At 19.7% G+C, this 25,215-nt stretch overlaps 7 protein-coding genes across 7 annotated transcripts; 1 reads left to right on the top strand and 6 right to left on the bottom strand.

Annotated features, from left to right (window-relative positions):
* Positions 1-965: 965 nt before the first annotated feature.
* On the bottom strand, positions 966-2,189 carry MKS88_005213 (uncharacterized protein; the record flags this gene model as incomplete). The annotated part of the gene is made up of 2 exons (XM_067218456.1): positions 966-1,534; positions 1,949-2,189. The coding sequence occupies 2 exons, from the start codon at positions 2,187-2,189 to the stop codon at positions 966-968; spliced, it is 810 nt and encodes a 269-aa protein (XP_067071587.1).
* A 140-nt stretch (positions 2,190-2,329) lies between these two features.
* MKS88_005212 (uncharacterized protein) lies at positions 2,330-2,797 on the bottom strand (the record flags this gene model as incomplete). The annotated part of the gene is made up of 1 exon (XM_067218455.1): positions 2,330-2,797. The coding sequence occupies one exon, from the start codon at positions 2,795-2,797 to the stop codon at positions 2,330-2,332; it is 468 nt and encodes a 155-aa protein (XP_067071586.1).
* A 246-nt stretch (positions 2,798-3,043) lies between these two features.
* Positions 3,044-3,865, bottom strand: MKS88_005211 (uncharacterized protein; the record flags this gene model as incomplete). Its single annotated transcript, XM_067218454.1, has 3 exons — positions 3,044-3,228; positions 3,313-3,538; positions 3,803-3,865. 3 exons carry the CDS (start codon positions 3,863-3,865, stop codon positions 3,044-3,046), a joined length of 474 nt encoding a protein of 157 aa, XP_067071585.1.
* A 5,453-nt stretch (positions 3,866-9,318) lies between these two features.
* Positions 9,319-10,120, bottom strand: MKS88_005210 (uncharacterized protein; the record flags this gene model as incomplete). The annotated part of the gene is made up of 3 exons (XM_067218453.1): positions 9,319-9,496; positions 9,796-9,908; positions 10,019-10,120. 3 exons carry the CDS (start codon positions 10,118-10,120, stop codon positions 9,319-9,321), a joined length of 393 nt encoding a protein of 130 aa, XP_067071584.1.
* A 3,203-nt stretch (positions 10,121-13,323) lies between these two features.
* Positions 13,324-14,125, top strand: MKS88_005209 (uncharacterized protein; the record flags this gene model as incomplete). The annotated part of the gene is made up of 2 exons (XM_067218452.1): positions 13,324-13,389; positions 13,523-14,125. The coding sequence occupies 2 exons, from the start codon at positions 13,324-13,326 to the stop codon at positions 14,123-14,125; spliced, it is 669 nt and encodes a 222-aa protein (XP_067071583.1).
* Positions 14,126-18,183: 4,058 nt separating this feature from the next.
* On the bottom strand, positions 18,184-19,052 carry MKS88_005208 (uncharacterized protein; the record flags this gene model as incomplete). The annotated part of the gene is made up of 2 exons (XM_067218451.1): positions 18,184-18,846; positions 18,966-19,052. 2 exons carry the CDS (start codon positions 19,050-19,052, stop codon positions 18,184-18,186), a joined length of 750 nt encoding a protein of 249 aa, XP_067071582.1.
* Positions 19,053-24,354: 5,302 nt separating this feature from the next.
* MKS88_005207 (uncharacterized protein) lies at positions 24,355-24,801 on the bottom strand (the record flags this gene model as incomplete). The annotated part of the gene is made up of 2 exons (XM_067218450.1): positions 24,355-24,454; positions 24,563-24,801. 2 exons carry the CDS (start codon positions 24,799-24,801, stop codon positions 24,355-24,357), a joined length of 339 nt encoding a protein of 112 aa, XP_067071581.1.
* Positions 24,802-25,215: the final 414 nt, after the last annotated feature.

Genomic DNA, 25,215 nt, shown 5'->3' with positions numbered 1-25,215 from the left:
AAATATTTGCTTATTTTATATAATCTTCCGATATAACTACATATGTACATTGTAATTCATCTAATACAAAAATATATTTATTATTTCACGTTCAAATCAAACTGTGTCAACAAATTAAAAGTAAAAAGACATTTTTAAAAGGAAAAAATTTTAAATAATGTTATTTTATTAATACTATAAAAATTCAAATATAAAGTATGGTTATAAATTAAACAATATAAAAACAAAGAAAAAAAAAAGAGTTAAAAGATAATAAAACCTTTTATTAATTATCACCAATACGCTACTGAATACAAAAATTTTAAAAAGCAAAAAAAAAATTTAGGAAAAATAGCGCGTATTCCTAAAAATGTTCAGTATAATTTATTTAAATATGGCCATTGGTAACATGTTCAAATACCTATCAGACGAAAATATTTTAAACTATAACCAGTTCTAATAAATAAAGAATATTTCCACTAAATTCTACTAAATTATATAAAACAAAACAAACATATATTTAATTTTAATTAATAAGCATATTAAGTTAAAGCTTAATAAAAATTCAAATAGCTGAACCTAATAACCGGTTCATTTATCTATAATTCAAAAAAAAAAAAAAATTAAGGTACTTATTTCAGGTGTAAGTAAATAAAAAGTATTAAAAATATTAAAAATTTTAATATGTAATATTGTAAGTATATATGTGCACCAAGGAAACAAGTATATCTTAAATAAATACATAAACAATATTAATTAAAATAGAAAAAATTCCATAAAATATAGCATATAAAAATTATACATGTGTATACTATAATGGAGAATATTATTTTATACTGATTGAATATTATTGTGTTCACAAAAAAAAAAAGATATTAATTAAAATTTAAAATATAAAAAAAATTTTAATTAAAATATAGGCAAACATATATATAAATAATCATAGTACCAATATTTCAGAGATTATTTATGTGAGTATATGAAATTTACTCATCATATAAATGTAAAAAATTTTTATGTCGACTCTTTTTCCATATATTTATTCTATTATGAAATTTAATTTCCTCTAAGGAACTTAACGATTTCTTTTTATAATTATTGATAAAATTTAACTTTCCCTTTTTTCCTAGGTGTAAAAATAATTTATAAATACCTAAAAATATAATTAGAACAGAAATAGCAATTAATGATGGAAATACAGTCCGCATGATAGCATTTCTTACACCAGCTGAAACACCTGCAGAATAAACTTTATTTGGGACTGTAGTAAATGCACAGTTTACAACATTTCTAGCACCATCTCGAAAACCATTAACAAATGTGGCAACACCTCCACCGGATTGACTTGCAGCTTCAGAAAAGGCATTGATAACATTACCTTCAAATGAAAATAAACCTCCCAAAAAAATATTTTTTATGGGAGAACTTATAGTATTTGAAATCGCTTTAAATACAGGAACTGCTAAACTTGGGAGTTGAGCTAACGCAGTTATAATAGATTCAGTTACAGCAGAAAATGTACAAGACGATAATTCAGATAACCCTTCTGTTATACCTGCACTTACAGCTTAAGTAATTATGTCTGTAGCGGCTGTATTAATATAATATACTGTAAGAAGTGGTAGTGCAACACAAGCTGCAATCACAGGAGCACAATAAATGGCTGTTTTTTTTAAAAAAGCGTTTATTTTATTAGGCTCTTTTTTATCATTGGCTTCTAGGACGCATTCAAAAAGGTAATCCTCCATTACTTCATACAAAGGATCTTCGACTGTTACATCAATTATGTTTAAAGGATTTATTTCTCATATTAATTCAATATTCTTAGACCTATCATTCATAAATATATTTATATGCCATTTTTTTTCTTTAAATAAATTTTTTTTTTTTCTTTTTTCACTCATGAACAAATCTATATTCCAAGCCTTTTTTTTTGGTAACTGTTTTTCTTTCTTTTTTTTATTTTTACTTGAAGTATAATTTTTTTGTGATAATTCATCTTTTTTTATGCCATCACTCACATGTAAATCTATAATATATTTTTTCACTTCGGGTAATTCTTTTTCCTTTTCTTTATCAATCGTAGTTATATCCATAATATATTTTTTTCCTTTTGGTAATATATTTTCTTTTTTCCCGTTGCTCATATGTATATTTATAATATAATTTTTTTCTTTCTGTAAAGCATATTCCTTTTTTCCATCATTCATGTGTATATCTATAATAAATTTTTTTTTTCTTTTGGAAATACATTTTCCTTGGTATTATCAATTTCCCTTATGGAATCTTTTTTTCGCAATAACTCCTTTTTATTCGTTACGTCAGTTTCCTCTATAGAGATATCCTTATATTATAAACATTCCTCGATAGTATCGATTTCACTAATGGAAAACTTTTTTTGTAACAACTCCTTTTTATTAGTTACATAAATATTCTCTGCATGTATTTCTTTTTGTGATAAATTTTCCTTAGTGCTATTAATTTCACTTATGGAATTATGTTTTTGTAATAGCTCCTTTTTATCGGTTACGTCGGTTTCCTCTTTAGAGACATCCTTATCTAATAAACATTCGTTGATAATGTCAATTTCACTAATTGAATTCTTTTTTTGTAACAACTCCTTGTTATTAGATACAGGAATTACGTCTGTAGGAGTATCCTTAGGTGATAAGTCATCTTTTGTTATATCGTTCTTTTTTAAAGAATGATCTTCATGTAATAAGATATTTTTGTTGTTTAAATCTGTTCTAATTAAACTATCTCTTATTTTTGGTAGTCTATAATGTCTATTTATGAAACTTTTATTTAAAATATCCATATATCGTGATTGAGCGTTAACTTTTAGATTAGAATTATCACTTATTATATCACTTACCAGTAATTTTAATTCAAGTAGATGAGATTCAGTTAATGCTTTATTATTTAACAGAATTGATTTTAACTCTTTTATTTATGATTCCTTAAGTAGTTTATTATTTAATACAATTTTTTCTAGCATATTTAATTCTGATAGGCCTACCTATGTATTAGTTAAAATATTATTGTCTAATTCCTTTAATACATTTTAAGTATTAAATTCATTTCTTAATAAAATGTTATCTACTTCTTTTAACATTAAATCTCTTATAAAGGGGTTATTTAACAAATTCTCTCTTAATTTTCTTAATGTACTCTCTGTTTTCAGTGGTTTATTATACACTATAACTTTTTTATTACCTTTCAATTTAGAATCTATAAAGGGCTTATCATCTGATAGGAAATTATGATATTTTTCTAGGTTTATATCTATTATATTTGGTTAATGTAACATATTTTTTCTTTTTTTTAGAATACTATGATTTTTCAAACTATTACTATAGAGAACATTCTGTGAGTTCTTCAATTTTAACCTTTTTGTGTTGTATTTGGATGTAAAATTTTCCCTTAATTTTTTTAATTCTTCAGTTGGTCTTAAAAAATACTCTGTTTCTCCATAGTGGACGCATAACGTTCTACTACATATTGAACCGAATGTGCAATCTTTCCTTTTTATTTTTTTAAGAATGTTAACAAGAGAACTCTATAAAATTTTGTTTTACATCAAAAATATATATAATATTATTTGATTTTGTAATTAATAAAATTATATTTATGTAAATATCATTAAAAATAATTAATATATATAATTTTCTTTTAAAGTTTATGGAATATTAAGCGTTTGGAACAAAGCAAGATATATACCAGGTGGAAAAATATAAAAAATATAATAAAGGATGAGCACATTTATCTTGTACTTTCTTATTTACGACATTGCGTCAAAATTTATTTTGTTCCCAAACAATACATTTAGTCGTTTATTTACACCAATACCAGGAACAATAGTATTATCTATATTATAAACTCTCATGGATCATACTTTTCTAATTTTTCAAAAACTAAATAAAATAAAAATTTTAAATAATACACAAATATAAATATCGGTTGCATGGATACTAAAAATATGTTCACACAAACACAAATAAAACAAAACATCAAAATTGTTATTTATTGATATATTTAAAAGGATAAGGTTAATTACCAATATATAAAATTAAATCTATATTTAGCAAGAACTTTTCGTTTTTTTTAAGCTTATGTAATACTTTAATGTTATTTTAATATATGCAAAATACACATTATCTTAAAAAAACAAAACAAATACAATAACAAATATATTTTAAAATAATTAAAATTTGGAATAAAGCTCTAATAAGAGAATATTAATTCTGTACATAAAGCATAGTCTATAAGATAAATTTTTTTTTTCATATTACAAATATATCATATCTTTCACTATAGCAAAGAAAATCTATAACAAAAAAAAAAAAAAAAAATTAAAAATTAAAAATTAAAAAATATAATATAAAGGGCATAAATTATATATTAATTTAAGCTGTAATTTTATTATAATTATCCGCACATATTATCTTCTTTTTTTTTTTTTGGATTATGAAATTAAATTAATTTGAAAAATTTTCAAAGTTTATAAAATTTTCTTTATTATTTATAATAAACATAATAAAAATTAAAAATCTTTCTTTTAATATAATAATTAAATGGATATAAAGTTGTAATTATTCAACTTAAAAATTTGTTATCACATGCAAAATCTTATTTTTTCTTTTTCATATTATCATAAATATTACAACTAATCATATATTAAAAACAAATAAATTAATAAGAAAAAAAAAATATATAAATTTAGTGCACATCCGTTTATATAAGTATAACAGCAAAATTATTTATAATGTTATTAATATCATAATAAAGAACACAATATATTAATATATGGAATTCAAAATAAAATTAAATGGTATATCTATCCTTATTTTATAAAATTTCCCGTCTTTATTTGTACATTAAAGTAATAATTAACACTACACTTTTTATTAATTAAATACTCATTAAACCGTACTTTATATTTTAGTAGGTACTCTGTAAATGAAATAAACATGAAAATATTTATTATGCATAATAAAATATAATTAACTAATCAAAAACTCTTTGTTATATCTCTCATTGTTATAATAACAGGTTCTTAATATATGAACAATAATCTGTCAACACAAACACGGATAATTCATGTATAAAATTTCCTTGTACAGTTTATCTTATAAAAATAATATAATTTTAATTACATAATTAAATTAAGAAAAACTAAGAAAAATTAAGAAAAATTAAGAAAAATTAAGTAAAAACTAATGTATAATTTTATATTAAAAGTTTTCATTATTTTTTATTATTTTTATATTTAAAAGTTCATTAAATATAAAAAGATTGAATTTCATAACATTACATTAATAACATCCGTTCTTTCAATTATTATTATATAAATACATTTTACACAAGATAAATGCAATCTATAACTACCTTCTATTAATGATCTATATATATAGTTTGAGTTATTTTATGTTTTCACAGTGAATACTTTTATATTTTATAATAATAAAATTTTCCACCATACCATAATTTGTTCATTAAATAATCTGTGAACAACAATGCTACGTAAATAAAATTATTCATGATTATCTTTACGACATATACATATTGCATTCATGGGATAAATAGAATTGTATATATTATATATACAAATTAGGATATTTAAAATATAAATGTAATATTTCATATTTGCATATTTTAAATGTTTTTTTTAAGCATTTATATATAAAGGAAAAAATTTAATTGTACAAAAATTTAACATGTTTTTCGTTTTAAATTTTCATTTATATTCCTTTTTTACATATATATATTTCTCCTCAAAATATTATATCAGAATTTATTAGAAATATCGCTTTTAATGTATTATCTTTTCAATTGTTAATTGTAAGAATACATCGAAATTTTTATTTTCCTTGGAATACATTACTGTGTTACCTTTATTAATATATATCATATATATATTATATCATGAGATAGAAAATCGCATAACCAATAATTGAATTAAATTCATATGGATATACAGTACACTAATGGCTAAATAAGAAAGTAAACTTGATATATTTTTTTTGATACTTATGATTCCGTAATATGCGCTATAGAATAATCGAACTTATTTTAGTTGAATATATATTTTATATTCCTGAATATGTATTAAAATATACAAAAATTGGATTTTTATGAATTAGAATCTTACCATAAAACATAACAAACTAAATAATATAAAATATACCTTTTATTAAGCAACAACAGTACTTTTAATCACCATTATTCATAACTGTAGTGATAAAAAAAGTATATTTCTTTTGGCAAAATATTTATAATAAAATCCGCTTTTAAGCCTTTATATGTAACCATCTTTCATTTATATTGATTTATTATGAATATCCTTTAATTATCTGTTTCTTTATACAGATTTAATGCTTTATGTTGAATTATGTCTCATTTTTTTTAAGAAGATATTACATTAACTGTATGCATAACATATATATAGAGTTTAATTAAATGTACTATTTTTTTCAATTAACTATTTTTATTAATAAAAATATTTATTTTGCAAATTTTATTAACACAGTTCATAAGGAAATAAGTAATTTCAAGAAACAGTTCCTATATATATATATATATTTAAAATATATAATTCTTTAAATAAACATGAAAATATACGAAGTATTTACAACATTATGAAAGATGCAAATAGAGGTTCTTAAAGTGAAACAGAAAAGTCTTAAGTACAAGAACATAGGTTTTATGAAGACACCAATATATTAATTAATTATATGTTGATTGACGAAAATTCAATGTTCTACAATGAGTGAATTACAAAATTAGTACTTATTAATGCTTAAATGAGAATATAATTAGCAATAATTATGCTAATACATTTTTATAGCAAATTTTCCAAAAATATTTAATACATAAAAATTCTTAACGTTTTAATTATCCTATTTTTAATATTATATATTCACTAACTCTAAGGGGAGGGGTGTAAAATAGGTGAATAAAGAATAAATGCACGCGTGAAATTCTATTTATATAAGTATAACCTAAGAATTAATTAAAATAATTTGTTAATAAAAACATAGAACAATTCAAATTTTTTTGATATTATCCTTCATAAAAATCGTATATTTTCTTCTGTTTATATAATTCTCTTCAACATTTAGTGTTTAATTGTAATCTTGAGATTATTACTTCATGAATTATAGATAAATTTCATAAAAAATTTTTTGAGGAACTCTTAAATATTTATAAAAACTGTTATAAGAATAGATAATTTGCAAGAACGATAAAAATATACATATCTTTACAAAAGTGTATTTCATCTCAGAATAATATATAAATAAATATAAGCATAATTATAATATGACATATAGTAAAAAAGTTTGTAATATATTTTATTGAATAATTATTTTCCGAATTTGTCATGAATAAATATATCATCAATCTTTACTGTGCTTCTTATTAAACAATTAATAGATTCAATAACCATGTTCCTGTTACTAATAATTGTTTTTTTTTTATATTTGTATATATGAAAGAAAAAAAATAAAATAAAATAAAATAAAATATATTGTCATAGTAGAATTATTCCATATATCTATGCATAAACACCATGACTACATGTAAAAAAATATTTTAATAAATTGTATTAATATCTAATATTAACGAAAATATATATATATATATATATATATATATATTTATTTATATATACTTATTGTTAAAATTTTTATTAGTAATTTTTTCACTTTCCGCATGCATAATTCGCTATATATGGTAATCTCATTTTTTGTAAATACTAAGCATAGTTTTACAAAAAAAATATGCATCGTATATTTCGTTAACTAAACAAAATTTTTTAAAGTACACGCAATTCATATAACTAAAAAATAGAGTAATAACATGATATCTTTTTAATCTATGAAAAATAAAATTTAATAAAGGACATTTATCATGAAATATATTAGCAATATGATGCATGCGAACTATATACATTAAACTTATTTAATTAAATCTTGTACAAAAAATATAATTATTTTTTAAATAAGCTTAATCAAAGCTTATATAACCACAAAACAACGTTTTGTACTTATGAATTATCTATAAAAAAATAATTCTTTTATTTTAATTATATTTTATTTAAAAAATAAGCATTATAAATATAATGGATTAATAATCGTCAGTATAAACTATATATATTTTTAAACATCCTAAAAATAATATTAAATCATAATATATACATAGACATACGAAATAGGACATATAATTATACTTACAAAATATATATTTATTTTCATTCCCCTAATTATATTTTACCCTTTTAGAGCATATACACACATATAAAATATTACTACTGTGAAGAAGCAAAAAAAAAAAAAAGAATTTATACACTTTATTTGTCAACGTATGATTATATTTAATTCACTAATTTCATATTTTAATAATATTAAAAATAAAAAAATATATGCGAATTATTTATTTTTAATTTTTACGCATAATATATATTTAATTAATATTTGTAGATTTTAATTAAAAACACAATTATGGACAATAATAAAACACTTAACGTTTTTATCACTTCATATATTTGTAAAGATATATATTCTATAATATCGTAAAGTGTTATAAAAAAATCCATATTTAATAAGGATACTTTTTTATTATATATATGTTCAAATATATTGCACAAAAAAAAAAACTTAAAGTATATTAAAAAGATTCTTACCATCTTTCCTTCTGAAAATATATTTCCTATGAAACATATTTGGTTTATGGAATTTTAAGTTTGTAATCTAAGTAAACAAATTTAAATTAAATATATAAATAAAATAGATATCATTTACTTTGTTTCTTCAAAAACAGAACAAGGAATATGTATTTTTAAATTAAAACTTATAAAATATTTTCTTAATTAGATCAAAAAATAATTATTTAAGACAGAACAACATTATAATAAATGTAAAACTACATTATACAGTTACAAATTTATGTTAACATAATATTTCCAAAAAATTTCCTGAACTGGGATTTTTCATAGTAATTTTAACTCCCCAATATATATTTTTTATAATAATCTATTTAAATACTCATATACACATGTATATCCATAGTACTATGTCAAAACGGAACGATTTATTAAAATACATAATTGAAAATATTATAACATTAAAATTCACAAAAAAATTAAAAATATATATTTTTACTTTTGTGTGTAAAAAAGGATGTCCATTAAAGATGATTTATAAAAACTAAATAATTATAAATATGCGTGGCACGGGGTTATATCACTAGAGAAATTATTTATTGTAATTGCTACAAAAGGCTACTTTAATGGAAAAACAATATATTGTATTATATATTTTATTTATAAAACACATTAACTTAAAATTCATTGCAACTTTCCTTAACATATAAATAAAAGCTAATAAAACTAGGAAACTGAACAATAATAAAATTACTACTTCCTATATTGTTGTATAAGTTTTTAATAAATACAAATATATCCAAAAACCTAAATTTCTTAATAAATAATGAGTTGTCAATGCAGCTCCAGTAATCACTATAGAAAAAATAAAAACACAAAAATATTTATTATGTACTCTCGCGTATAAAATCTTAATGTCTAGAATCCCTTGTTTTTTTAACTTTATATATATAATATATTTTGTCCAAAATTCGTTTTATAAAATTTGAATATCCTTTGGTGTATGCAGAAAATTTATTTTTCCTATCTTGTTCATATCCTACTCTATTATTTAATAAATTTCTAATTGTTTATTTTTTCCTCTGTCTTCTTTTTCATTATAAGCTGTAACTTTTTTTTAGCATTTTCCATTATATTCCGTCTTTTTCCTTAACCATGCGCTACTTGAACTATAATTTTTTTCATATTTTATTATCAATCGATAAGTTCTCCTATATAATTTTCTACCACAGTTGTATTTGTCATCCCCCGATTTGTTAAGCTTATTCTGAAAAAACTAAGTAAATTTTTGTTATTTAAAAGATTTAATAATCTAATGGTAAAAAACTATATTAGTAAAAAAAAAAAAATACTAAAAATATGAATAATACAAACAACCATAGATATTATTTTCATAACATATATATGCAAAAACGACGTATTCGAATTAAAGGATAAAAATATAGGTTTTAATAAGTAACAGGAAATTTTATCTTCCATAATTTATATCTTTAATACAGTAATAAATTCATGAAGGTAATAATTAAGAATATTATAATGTACTTCTAATTATTATGGGATCTATATTTAATTAAAAAATAAATTTTTATTATTCTTAAAAACTTAATATAATGTATATAACTATAATTCATTTTACATGGTTTACAATGAATTATAACGTTAAATACTTATTCTAGAAAACTTAATTTAATTTAAAAAACAAAATAACTTTCATTAAACTTAAATATTTGTATTCATTCATAATTATTCAAAATGTATAATATAATTATTTAATATAGTACAATAATTAAATTATATTTCTATAATTACTGTTCAGCTTAAAATAAAATAAAAAAATACATATATATACTTAAATATATATATTAGTTCTTAATATATGGAAAGTACGAGTTTTATATATAATATAGAACGTAGAGTATATATATACAATTCATTGCCCTATGTATTAAAATAATAATTATAAATTTTAAGGATGTTATCCCATAAATAATTCTAAGTTTATTAGCGTTATATTTTAGAAGATCCAATAAGTATCGTTAAAGAATACTAGTTGTTATATCAGAACGATAATAGTAATAATAAAAGAAAAAAGAACCTTTTATACAATATTTTTTCTTATATTAATTAAAACAAATTCTTTAGTTACTGCTTATTCACACACAACTTTTTACCGCCAAGATATATATAAAAAATGAATTTATAATATTGTATATGAAGTCTCTGAAGAAAAAATATATATTTTAAAGAGAATCGAAGACTAATCTTGTAACTTTGTATCAAATTTTTTGGTAATTGTAATTTTTTCTTAATTTTAATTTATATCATCATATATAAATGAAAAATTTTCGTATGTATCTATATATTTTATTTTTTGTTCTTAATTAAATATACGATTTTGCAGAAATATTAATAGAAGTGTATACACACATATATATATATGTATATGTATTAAAAGATCACTGCATATAAATTTTTACTGCATTAATATTCATCTTGATATTTACTATTTCCTTGTTTTCTTGTTTAAAATATATTACGAATCAAAATATACTTAAGATTAAATAATTTTTCTTATACAATTTAACATAGTAATTTACACTGAATATACATAATTAATGAATAAATAATCTTTTTCAAGCTACCTTACATCAATATCAACAATTTATTTTGTTAGAACCAGGGTTAAGAGACCATGAATCACAATAGAAGTTAATGTTCATTGTTTGGTCTTAGGAGCATTAATCATAAAAAGATTAATAAATATTATAGAGAGTAAAATATATATATATATATATATATTAAATAGTTAACTTAGTCTTTAGAATGCTTTAGAGAAAATTACTTTTATATACTAATGAACTTTATTATTTTTAAAAACTAAACTTTTTTATATTCATATATGAGTATACAAGCCATTTATAAGAAAATTTGTAAAAATTCATATTTTTTTACATAGAAATATTATGAAGTTATTTATTACTGTTTTTTAAATATACAAGTTATTTCCATTAAATTTTTATATATACTTAATTACTCCTTATTCTATGTTTTCTTATATATAATAAAAGGATGTTAATATCATTATAGCATTTATTACCTATGTAATAAATATAAAAAACAACATAAAGAAACTCTCTTATATATTTGTCCGTTTAGATACAAATAATTATCTAAATATAAAAAAAAATTATTTACCAACATCTCTAGATATATATATGTGCAAAAATGAATATTATGATTAAACACTCTAATGTATGATTTATTGTAAGCACAATAAATGTATAAGAAGATAATTTAGTTTATTCATTCTCCAATATTTACATAGTAAAAATATTTAATATATCAAAAATATATTTATACTCTTTCATTGAATATTGGCAAATAACTGTATATGAATGAAATATGAAAACATTTTAATAATATTTTTAAAAGTATACAATTAAATACATTATATGTAATTTTAAGGGCTAGCTCTTTATTAAATATAGTGTAGATTCATTTTTTTTTTTAGTTAATTTTCAATCTTATTTTTGCAGCTGTTTTTTATTTTATCGAAGTAATTTTAATATATTAATGTAAGTATTTTCTTATTATATATAATGTAAAATAGTTAATTATTTCATGACAAAGTAACATTAAAGAGTCATTTAATTACGTATATATAAATAATTCTTTCTAAAATTTTTAACATATATATTATATATATTATATATATTTTTTTTTTTTCTTTTTTAAATTATATTATGTATTTTAATAGTAAGTTTTTTTGAAAAGAATATATTCTCTTTGAAATTTGTATTTTTAATATTACATCTTATACTGTATTATTAAAAATTTTGAATTAATATTAAAGGAATATATTTTCAAGGACACATAAAAAATTTAATTTGATTTAAATTTTGTCCAAAAATAATGTAACGTTAATTTATCTTACATAATATAATAAACGTAACCTCAATTAAAATAATATATATTTTACTATTCGTAGAATATTAAAAATTTTTGCTTTAAATATATTATTATGTAAATATTGTATAACTTACATTCATATTAATTAAAATGTACTTTATAATTATTATTATGCTTACGTAAATTTTGTTATTTCTAATGATAATACTTACGGTTAATTATTTTAACAAAGAGTTAGTATTCGATAAGCCCCTAGATAACTGTAAAAGATTTTTCATTATTTTAATGGTAACATAAGAATTTAGAATTATATCATTTCAAAATATAACTTATATCTATTATATCACCTAATTTTATTAGTTTTTATCCATTTTCATATTCAAATTAACAAAATAGTATATTAATATGCAGAGAAAATATATAAAAAGCAAAACGCTAATAAATTTTTTTAGGTAAATATCCTCTAGCATGCATAGTTAAAATTATTATATTATAATTACTTTTTTTTTTTTTAAAACCTTTTCTATTTTTATTATATTAATTAATAATATTTTTACATAAAAAATTTACTAAAACATTTTTATTTAATTCATTTTTTCTCAATTTACACTAGAAATATTTATGGCATAATTATACATAAATATATAAAAGGAATAATTTTAAAATCAAGTGAAAAAACAATAAAAAATAATTATAACAAATCTTATATTGAATAGTATAGAAAAAATTTTAATATCACAAAAGATTTTTCACCCATAAATAAATAAGACATAATGGTACAAACAAATATACACGTTTTTTTTACCCTATTAATATGGATATTCCAGTATTTCTATGAGGTAGGATAATTATTATAATCAATAACTTCTATATATTTTTGTAATCTTACATCCTCATTTTAAAAATTATATCTTATTTATATAGATATACTTATTTCTTTTTTATATATTAAATATTTACCCTTAATTTTAGTTAACACTCTCAGAAAAATCATGCATTAAGAAAATGAACTTAAATAATACATCGAATGTAAGGGTAAGAAGATTATTATATGGAAAAACATATGCCGATTCTCAACATATAGACTTTCTTTTAAAAGATAAGTTTCAAGACAATTATCTAAACTCATATGATTCATTAAATATTAGGGATTATTTTGAAAATTCAACTGATTCATTAATGTCTGATAATTATCTTCATACTTCTCATGAAGAATTAGAACGAAAACCATCTGGAATAAAAAAATATGAGTTCAGGAAAAAAACTGGATATTCCAGTAGAGGTAATTATTTGAAGAAACTAAATGCAAAATACGACAGCGAAATAGTAAAACTATTGGATTCTTTATTTAAAACGTCAAATGAATATGAAAATATACGTAAGTTAAAGTTTAAAAATATTCTTAAGGTCTGTAGTCCAGTTATAATATCCAGTTTACTTATCGCATCTATGATGGTGTTATCCCAGTATAGTTCATTTTCTATGTTATTATCAATTCCTTTGTTTATTTTAACTGTAGTTTATGTTACCTATAAATTAGCGAAAAATATGAAGATGCGCCATCTGAGAAAATAAAATAAGAATTTTTTTGAACTCTCATTATGACTATACAAAAGAATGATTCTTAAAAATCCTTAAGTTGAATTCTATTATTTTAGTATATATGGATTTATATATATTTAAGAATATATATATATGTATAAACTCATACTATTTATGTGGTACATGAATTATACTCGTTTCGACATTTATCCAAAAAAAATTCTTTTAATATAATTCCTTCTTCTATTATGTAAATAGATAATTTATATTTTTACTGTTTGTGTAGATAATGAACTAATTATTTTTATCTACTATAAGAAAAACCACATTTAAAATTTATTATTTTCTTTTTTTTTTGTTTATATATATAGAAAAATTACTAGTAATATGTCTTTCTGTTATTATATTAAAGTCATACTTTGGCTATTTGCTTTACTCACGTAGTATCTTATTACATATTTTTTCATTTATTCATTTGTATATCAGTATATTAAGTAAATTTTTTAAAAAATAATATTTTTAAGTTTTATAACTATTCTCTAAGTGTATATGTTCAGTGAACATTTATAAATTTTGGTTATACAGTAATTACAGCAGTTATTTGTTAAGAAAAACAACATCCTAGATATTGAATTGTTTTAATTAAATGTAATATTGATTTCATAATATTTTTTACCCAAGAAATATATTGCTAATGTGGGGACATTATTTTTATTGGATAATATATTTTGATTTACAAACAGAATAATATAGTATATAATTACATCATTTATGCTATAAACAAAAAACTAATTTTACATTCATTCATTAAATAATCTTTTTTATATGAACTCATTTTTTAATATTTTTTTCTATCTTTTATATTATTCTAATTTAATAACTTTATATATTAGTTATCCTGACAAATAATAATGCCTATGTCTCTTCTGTTCTTTATATTCCACATAATATATAATATTTATTAATAATAAAATCAACTGGATGCTATATATGTATATGGTATGCATCATATATATATATTTTTTTTTATTATTTTTAATAATAACCAGTTTTTCTTTAATAAGGTATGAGTTATCACAAGGATATATATTATTTGATTGTTCAAGCAAAATCTCTATTATATACAACAATATTCTCTATAACAATTATTATTTACAATTTTATATAATACATTAAAGCTTTTCCGTACATTTCCCAAAATAATATAGGTATTATCAATATCACTGTTTTCATATGATGTATTCCAAAGCAAAAATTTACTTCATCATATATATCAATATCATAATTAAATTTTATGTAAAAATTATCTAAAGGGAAATTCTTTTAAACTTCTCTCTAAAAGTAAAACATAAGAAAGAATAAAAAATTTTTACCATGCATCCAAGTAAAATATCAACTAGGAAATAGGAAACTTAAAAAATTATTATAATAAACAAGGGTGAATATTTAAAAATATTACAGCACACAGAGCATAATTAAATCTGTAATTTGAAGCAACATTTTGCTTATAGAAAATTCTTAATACTCAAAGATTAATTAAAAATAATATACTGCGTGATATATAATAAAACTAAAGAATAAATACAACATTAAAACGATCATACAAAATAATTCCCAATTTTATTAAAATATATGATAGCTATCTTATTTGTTAAATAGGAAAACTACTTTTTATTTAATTATTACGTATTATTTTAATGAGAGGAATAGAAACCTTTATATATATATTTGCTTATAATATAATTTACATTTGGATACTACCTTCTTATTAAAAGATTTATTAAATTCGAATTAAATGGGTAAATAATATTGTTCATTTATATCTACTTTATAAAATTGTTCTAAGCTTAGTGCTATTATTTAATTATATTTTATTGTTTCAAGAACTATGACTTCTTAAAAAGACAATATTATCCTAAAATGTAAAACTACTTTATTTAATATATAATTTCTATAAATTATTTTAATGCACCTAAGTCAATAAAAAATCAAGTGCGTTATATATATTAATTATTTTCATTGATTCCTTAATATAGTAAAAAAAAAAAAAAAAAGAGGCATTTTATATGATGTGGTGATGTGTATTCTTGAACGTATGATAATTATAATCATAAATACTGTTATATTACTTAATCTATTATCAAGATATACAGAAATATTTTAATGATACTGATAATTTAAATTTTCACTAATTCCATCTGTGAAGAACAGAAAAGAAAAAAAAAAAAAAAAAGAAAGTGAATTTAAATTAAGATTTCCATTTATACAATTTTTTCCTGAGATATCATGCATACTATTGCTCAATATTTCCACAATATAATTTAAATTATCCCTTAAATTCCTCTTTTATAAAAAAGCTTGTTCGTTTATAAATTATTAATATACTAAAATGATTAATATGCATTTGAACTTGTGACACAACCTTGTTAACAATTGTAAATATACTATAGTTTTTAGCTTCTTAAATTGTTTTAAAATATATTTAAAAAAAAATTATAAAAATAGAAAGTTTAAATGAAAATAGAAAATGTTTATATTTGTTTGCATATACATGTTTTGTTTTCTACATTTCCGTATAAAAATAAACACAAGTTAAGAAGTAGAATATAAAGAAAGGAGTTGCAGAAAATTTTTTGTTATGATATGCATTTTAATTCATTAAAAATGAATATATATAGGAAGATTAAATATTTGTGTTAATTCTGGATAAAAATCTGACATGTAAAACTTAATAATTTCTGTTACAAATGTTTTTTTTCTTTTTTATATTATTTTGAAAAATTAAAAAAATATATATACATAATACTAATTATTTTAAGAACGTATTTTAAGATTTAATATTAACTAAAAGGTAAAAGGAAATAATAACCTTAGTTTATATAAAATTTTATTATCTTTATTATAAATTTTGCAATGCACAATTTTCCATTATTATTAGAGTCAAAATATTTATATTAATTAACATATATTTTTTATATTTTAAAAAGCCGCTAAGAAACTATTAGACCAATCTTGGCATATACACAAAAAAACATATATAATCGCATAAACGCAAAAATAATTATGCTTACTTATACCATTAAGGTATAAAATTTGATTTATATTTGTTCCCCTTATTGGTAAATGGGCATTTACTTATGTATAATATATTTACAGAATATTGTTATGAATAAAAAAAAAAAAAAAAAGACGATGAATATCTGTAGAACAACTGTTTATAACTCATAAATCTTAATTCATTGGTAAGATCACTTAATTTAAATAAAAAAAAATTAAATTAGAAGCACAATAAATATTTATAACTTTTCCTTAAATATATGTTTAATTCTTATATAATTTAATTAAAATAACATTGTAAATAATCAAAATATCAAGTATTGCAGCCTTTAATTACAATTATATACAATCCTCAATATTCGTAATAAACTCTTAATAATTCATTCTTAAAAATAATATTATTTTATTAATTATTTATAAATTCATATGTAAAATATTCAAATTTTTAGACATAAATTAAAAACGTTTCTGTAGTAGAAACTCATTATAATACGATTATAGCAATAACATTTATAATAAATATTAAATAAAATTTATTTGTTACTAAAAAAAAATTTAAATACGTTAATTTCGTTGTAATTATACATAAAAAAAGACCTTTGTAATTAATGTAAAACAAATAATACATTATTATTAATTAATCCACAAAACAATTATTTGATAATAAATGAAATTAAAATGGAATATAGGAGTATTTTTTAATGCTAAAATATGAATTTTCATATTTATTTAACGAACTAGTGATAACTTCATGCTTATATAAGAATTTCATGGAACACACATATATATATGTATTTATATACATACAAATATAAATAAATAGATGTCTATGTATTACGCAGATATAATAAATTATTTTAAAAAAAATCTTTAAAAATCAAATTTTGAAAAATAAAGTAATCAAACTCACTAGGAGTTAAGATATATATTTTATATAAAAATAGGTGCGCACAGATAAGTGATGTTATACATATTTAATATTTGTTTGTACATCTCTTATGTATGCAAAATTTTTAAGAACAGTACATATATTCCTACTCCATAGTAAAAGTATTCCTTACCAAAGAAACTAACTCATTGTAAGAAAGTTTATAATTATTTGCTTTCATCATTTTATATTTTACAATTTTTACAAGAACATAAAATAAACCTACTAAAATTAAGAGACCCACAAATCCTAATACAAGAGAATTTACTATTGAAAGTGCCTTTAATATCGAACTTTCTTTATAAATTAATGAAATTTTTGATATAAAAAGTATAAATCCTATAAATAAAAGTGAAAGGTGTGGAGTAAATAATAAAGCTGTCTCTTTATATATCAATTTAAGTGCAGCTTTTCTATTAATTTTCATTCTATACTTAATTTTATCTATGGAATCTAATTGATTGAATATTTTCTTCTCAAAATATGTATCTAATCTATTAATAAAAGAAGATTTTTTTATCGTAGCTACTTTAGCCCCTTTATCCGTAATTATTGAGTTATCTATTAATTCCTCAATTTCTGATTCATTGTCTCCGTAACTTTTATATATATCTTTTCCTTCAACATGTAATTTATTATTCCCCTCGTTATCAGATAAATATTCATTTAATATTGAATCAATTGAATCCTCTGATAATAGTCTATTAATTGTTACAGTTAAATGGTTATCTAACTTATACTTTTTATGCAATGTTTTATGATAGTTATTCTATATAAAAAAAAACGTAAACACTTATTATTTACAAGGGCTTATTATTTCCATAGTAATATAATAATTTAAAAACAAAAATACAAATGAAAGAAATACAATAAATATTATAATAATACCACATTATTCTTATAACAGCGTATCCAAATTAAAACAGCAAATATAAAGATTACACTAAAAATGAGAAACTTAAAATATTGTTTCATTGGATACTTTTATAATGCTATTATATATTGACTAATAAAAATTTTAATTATATTTCAAATCCGATAAATGATAAAGAAAACTGTTCACATTATTGTATTTTATCTGTTTATTTATTTATTAGTTCTATTTTTACTTTAATAAATTTCATTTTCATATATAAACCTCATATTAAATATACAAAGGAAAAATAAATTTAAGATTGTTTTAATATAATTTACAAATGGTACATTAATGGAAAAAAAAATATATATATATCTTAAATATAATTTAAATAAAACTAAATAATAAATGTTTAAAATATTTAAATTAATTATTTAATGGTAAAGATATGCATATTCTTTTTTTGTCAGACTTTTCTAAAAAAAAAAAAACGAATAATACAAAGATTAAATAAGATGAAATAGAATACAAATTTATTTAATCAATCAAAAGATTTTGCTTCTATTTAAAAGAAAGAATACCATATAGAAATTGTATACAAACATAAATTCAGAGAATAATTATGAGCTTTACGGGGTATTTAAGTAATAAATTTAATATTATGTGTGCTTCCTATAGTATTTTATTTTATAGTTTAATAATATTAATTATTAAAAGAATAAAAATTATAGAACTAAAATTTGAAGTTACAAAGTACATTTTTTATTATATAAAATGTACTTAAGTAACTAAAAAAATACATGTTCTTTTATAAACTACTATATATTAAAAAAATAAATTTTATGATTGCTAAAAAATATTTGATTATAGGTATATTTTTAAAAGTATAATAATAGTGATTATTATACTACAGTATAACGCTTATACAATATTACAGTTTGTGCCTAAATCAGTATACAAATTATTGTAATGTAGTAAAAAGTTTAAAACTTTATAATTTCTATATAATTTATTTTTTTTTAAGAACATGAATAAACAAATATTTAGAAAGATACTCGCATAAATAAAAAAAAAAAAGGTAAAAATAAATTTAATATAAAACAAAAGTATGCAATTTAAAAATATTTATAAACATAAAATATCACTACAGTGGTATTGGAGAAAACATAAATTTAACACAAATAAAAGGATGATAAAAAAAACTTTAAAATATAATAGTAGTTTTACTAAATTTTATAAAAGTGTCATTATTTAGAAAGAATTTATAATATACCATTTTATGTATGTACATACCATTTAAAGCATATTTTTAAGGGAATATATAAAAAATTAAATATTTTTATATGATGTAAACATTTCTTATAACGAAAAAAATAAATTATATCGTATTATTTTTATTCTATAGATTATAAGACACTGAATATTTATTCTCTGTAAAAAATAAATTATTATGAACGAAAGTAAAAGAAAAAGAAAATTTTGTAATAGCTTATATAAATTGATAATAAAAGATAAAAATTTACAAGTTAAAAAAAATAATAATATATTTAAAATAATTTTTTTTAATTATTATATCAAGTTGCTTTAAATGAATTGTATTTATATTACATTATATGGACTTATTGTAACACTTAGACAATTTTTTAGTACTCTACGCACTTATATTATTTCATAGACACATATTTCGAAGAAATAAATAATTGTTTTTACCCAAAAAAAGAATTAATACATTATTTATATTGGGGGAAAAAAAAATAGTATAAAACTTGTATTACAAAATAAACTTAAAAACATGTAAGTTCTATTTAATACAATGATGTTAATATGTTTATTTGTACACCTTTTCACATACTTAAGGAATAATTATTTTTTTTACACTATTTTACTCATTTCCATCTGTTTTGTAGAAATATTTATTGATTTTAAAACATAAATTTTTTCATAAAATCAAAGTATATTTACAAATATTTTCATCTTTTCTTAATGCGTTAAATATTTCTCATGGTATCTACCTAAATCGTAAATGAATTTTTTCTTTTGCATTTATATTCATATTACCACATTAGCATACTTCTATTTATATTTTATTACAGTATTGCATTTGGTAACTATATTTTCTAAATATCTCTATCATAATAGCATATCTTTTTTTTTGTATTGGATACAACATAGAAGATGTTATAATATATTATAAAAGTACTTATTTTTGAATTGTATGTTTACAATGTAATAGACCTGTCATGTGCATATTCAAATAAAATTTTATTAACAAAATTTGTTATTAATTTTGTAATATTCTTATTATAAAAATATAATATTTCTTCACCCAGATTATTTCTAATAGTTTTACATCTGTGAGCACAAAAAATTATATATTTTAATTGTATCTAAAGTGAACAAAAATATGTTCATACATTCTTGTATTTTTTATAATAGTATTTTTTCCTTTATTTATTCCTCTGATGACATTTATTTTTTTAACTGTATTATTATATTCAGAAGATAGGCAACTTACTCGTACGTAATATATATTTGAGTTTGTTTATCTAACATAAAAATTACAAAAAAAAAAAAAAGTAGACTGGGAACAGTTTAGTATTTCTTTTTTTTTTTTTTATAATATCATATTATATTAAAAAAAATTGAACATAAGCCTTATGTGTATTCCTTTTAATATACATATGATTTAAAACAGTTAATATTTCACGTGAAATTAGAACAAAGAATCTCATATAGTACGATTAGATATATGTAATCTCCCCCTTATTCTAATTTCTGATGTTTTTTTATAGTTCATCCTTATAATTCTTTCGATCAAATTTCATGGATGTTACATTTAATTTTTCTTTTTAATTGTATTTCCTTAAGTAACTATTATTCAAATGGGGTAAACAAATATAAAACAAAAATTTAAAACATATATAATATTTTTATTTTTAAATTAAAAAATTTTATAAAAATAAATCATATATAAAAAAATAAAATATTCGCAAATTTAAATTTAATTTGGGCATATTTTATTAAAAAAGAAAAATATGAAAAAACATAACATCAATCTAAAAGTATGAAACATAACACATAAAAAATTACAAATGGATTTTTAATATGTTTTCATTGTTATTAATTGACGTCTAGGGGTAACATCAAGATTAATTGTTGCTGTTTTAAACATTTCTGTTGTGCTTTCACTGGAATCTCCTTTTTTATATACTCTTTTAGATAAGAGTACATCTGAAAAATGGACTTAATAACATTTAAAACAGTTTCTTTAGTGTCCCCAAATATCATAAGAACAATTAAAATAAAAACATCACGGGGTATGCATTTTGTAAAGTTCATTAATATAATTTACATATATAAAATTATTTTTACAATTACTTTTGCTTACTCATTTTCATTCGTTAATGTTATTATATTTTATAACGTAATCGTGTAAATCTTTCATATATTTCTACTCGCACAAACTATAATTAGCGTTATAGTCAATTCCGAATTCGCGCATATTATATTCACTAATAATACTATATGCTAAGTATATAGGTTTATTAACAATTGTTTTACTATAAATATCATTCTGATTAGTGCTAAACCTTAATATTTATTATGACATAAAAAGTGTAAGGTGTGACTACTCTTATATAGACACATTCTAATGAAAAAAAAAGAATGATAAGAATATGGCTCTAGCACTGATAAGTAAACTCATAAAAAATTCCCAAAAAATGAAATGGAAAATTTTAAAAATACTTAAAATAAAGCATTCATATATAACGTTAAAGATATATAGCACTTTTAATATTACGAAAAAAAATTATAAATAAAGCTGTAAAAAGTATTATATAATTTATGGTGTACTAAGACAAAGATAATTGCCTTATTCAAAGGTTTTCAACATTAGTATATAAAAAAGGGTACATTAAATTATAATAATATATATATATATATATCATAAATTTAATTATTTAAAGGATTAAAATATGTATTTAATATTGAATTCACGTAATTACCCATATTTTCGCACAATTAAAAAGGAAGTATGTTGTAGATATAAAATTACTTAACCACTGTATATAAGGATGTTATATGTTAAATATATCACCTTTTCTCATAAATATAAGTTTTGTCTTACGCGAGAACAGCATACACGTACCTTTTTTACTTATTCATTATATAATAACTCAATGGTCAAGTAGCTTTTTCCAAAAAACATTAATTGACAATCATGGAAGATTTAAAATTCGTACAATTACTAAAATTAAAACGTAAAACTTACCAAAAAGACGTTACAGGATAAACAAATAATCCTCAAAAAAAAAAAAAAAAGAAAGGAAAAAAGCTTTTTACCATATTTTCTAATAATATGCTATTAAACTTTATTCATCAATTTTAATCTATTAACGATGTAAAAAATAAAAACAATATATAATACATATATTTACAAAATTTCAATTTAACTATATAAACTTAATTAATTTTGTCAAAAATTGAATTAATGTCGCAAGTAAAATATTAAAATAATACATGTTTTCAACTCTTCATATAATTCTAAGGATCTAGAATCCCACTAGTACTATACAATTACAAATAATCTGTATTTAAAAATGATCTTATTTTATTATATATTTTTATAATTTCATATCTGTAAGATGCAAAAAAAAAATAAATATCAGTTAAAAAGATTTTTACATTAAATATGTTTTGTTGCCTATCTGTCATAAAACATATTTTATAGAATATATAATATTTTTTTACGTAAAAAAAAAAAAAAGTTTATATATATATATATATATATTCAAATATGCCAATGCAACATACTGCATTCACTTTGTTTCATTAAGTACAAAACAAGACGCAATTATTTTTAATTTAGAGCTAATTGTGCAATTTTTTAATTCAAGATATAACCATTTAACATAAGAACACGATATAAAACAGAAAGAATAGCGCCTTAGTAAAAATATAAATTATAACATTTCTATAAAAATTATATGCATTGCGCTGCTGCATATCAATATTAACTCAAATACATATATTTTTCATAAAAACATTGATAGATACGCAAATGTCTGTATTAAATCATAATGTTTAATTAAGTTAAAACAATAGTATAAAATATAAATTTAAAAAAAATAAAACGTTAAAATTCAAAAAAAAGATAACATATTTTTACTTTAGTGCATCAATGAGACCATATGGACATTGACACATTTATAATATTTTAGCAATTATATGTAATTTTGTTAACTATATCTCCAAAAATATTGCATATATGACTTTACATTAAATACAATTTAACGGGAAGACGTATATTTCTTATTATTTATTTTACTCATCAAAGACTTAATTATATTATATTTTTCTTTATATTTGAATATCTTTGGAATATATATAAAAAGTTGGATAAAAATATAAGACGATAAGTTAAACAAATGATACCGGGGAAAAAGCTTCATTTGATACATCTAGAGTCACTTTTATAGTATACCAAAATTCTTCCATTGTTTCAAAATTTGCAAGTATCCTAATTCACGTAGTATGGGTAATCCCATTACCCACATTAATAAAAAATTAATCACACAAACTTTAGTTTTGTAATTTTTAAAATATATTTTTTTCAAAGCCATAATACCAATTCTGCCAATTTTTTTTTAAGAAAATTATCACATACTTTTTTTTTTGATGTATTTTTTTTTTAGAATCTAAATTTTCTCCAAAAATACTTGAATTACAATATATATTTTCTGCAGTGAACATAGCTATAAATAATAAACTATTAGATTGATTGTTTTTTCCTTTAGCCCCTTTTTCATTAATAGATATATCAGTTTCATAATTGTATCTCTTATTTGGTATCTTGTATCCTAACATTATGAAACTTGAATTCTTTTCTTTTTTATATTTTGTTAATAATCGATAATTTTTTGTGTCTAATTTTCTTTCATTGTTAAGCTTCTTATTCAGAGTTTAATTATACGTAATATAAAAACAAAAAAATAGATAATTATTATTTAAAAGAATAAATCATCTCGCTCTAAAAAATAGTATAAATAAAAAAAAAACAAAAAAATATAAATAATGTAAGTTTCATTAAATAATATTATCATACCACATTATTATTAAAAGTGTGTACCCATGTTAAATGGATAAAAACAATAATTTTTATAAAAAGTAAGAAGTTAATTTTTTATTCTATGATATAGGATTTGTATTTATGTAATACATAAGAAAAAAATTAACAATAATAGATCATTTTTATACTGGTAAGAGATACGATATTTATTC

This window comes from Plasmodium brasilianum, chromosome 13 (genome assembly GCF_023973825.1).
Source record: "Plasmodium brasilianum strain Bolivian I chromosome 13, whole genome shotgun sequence".
NCBI lineage: Eukaryota > Apicomplexa > Aconoidasida > Haemosporida > Plasmodiidae > Plasmodium > Plasmodium brasilianum.
The sequence above is the reverse complement of the archived record's forward strand: the minus strand, read 5'-3'. Positions and strand labels throughout refer to the sequence as shown.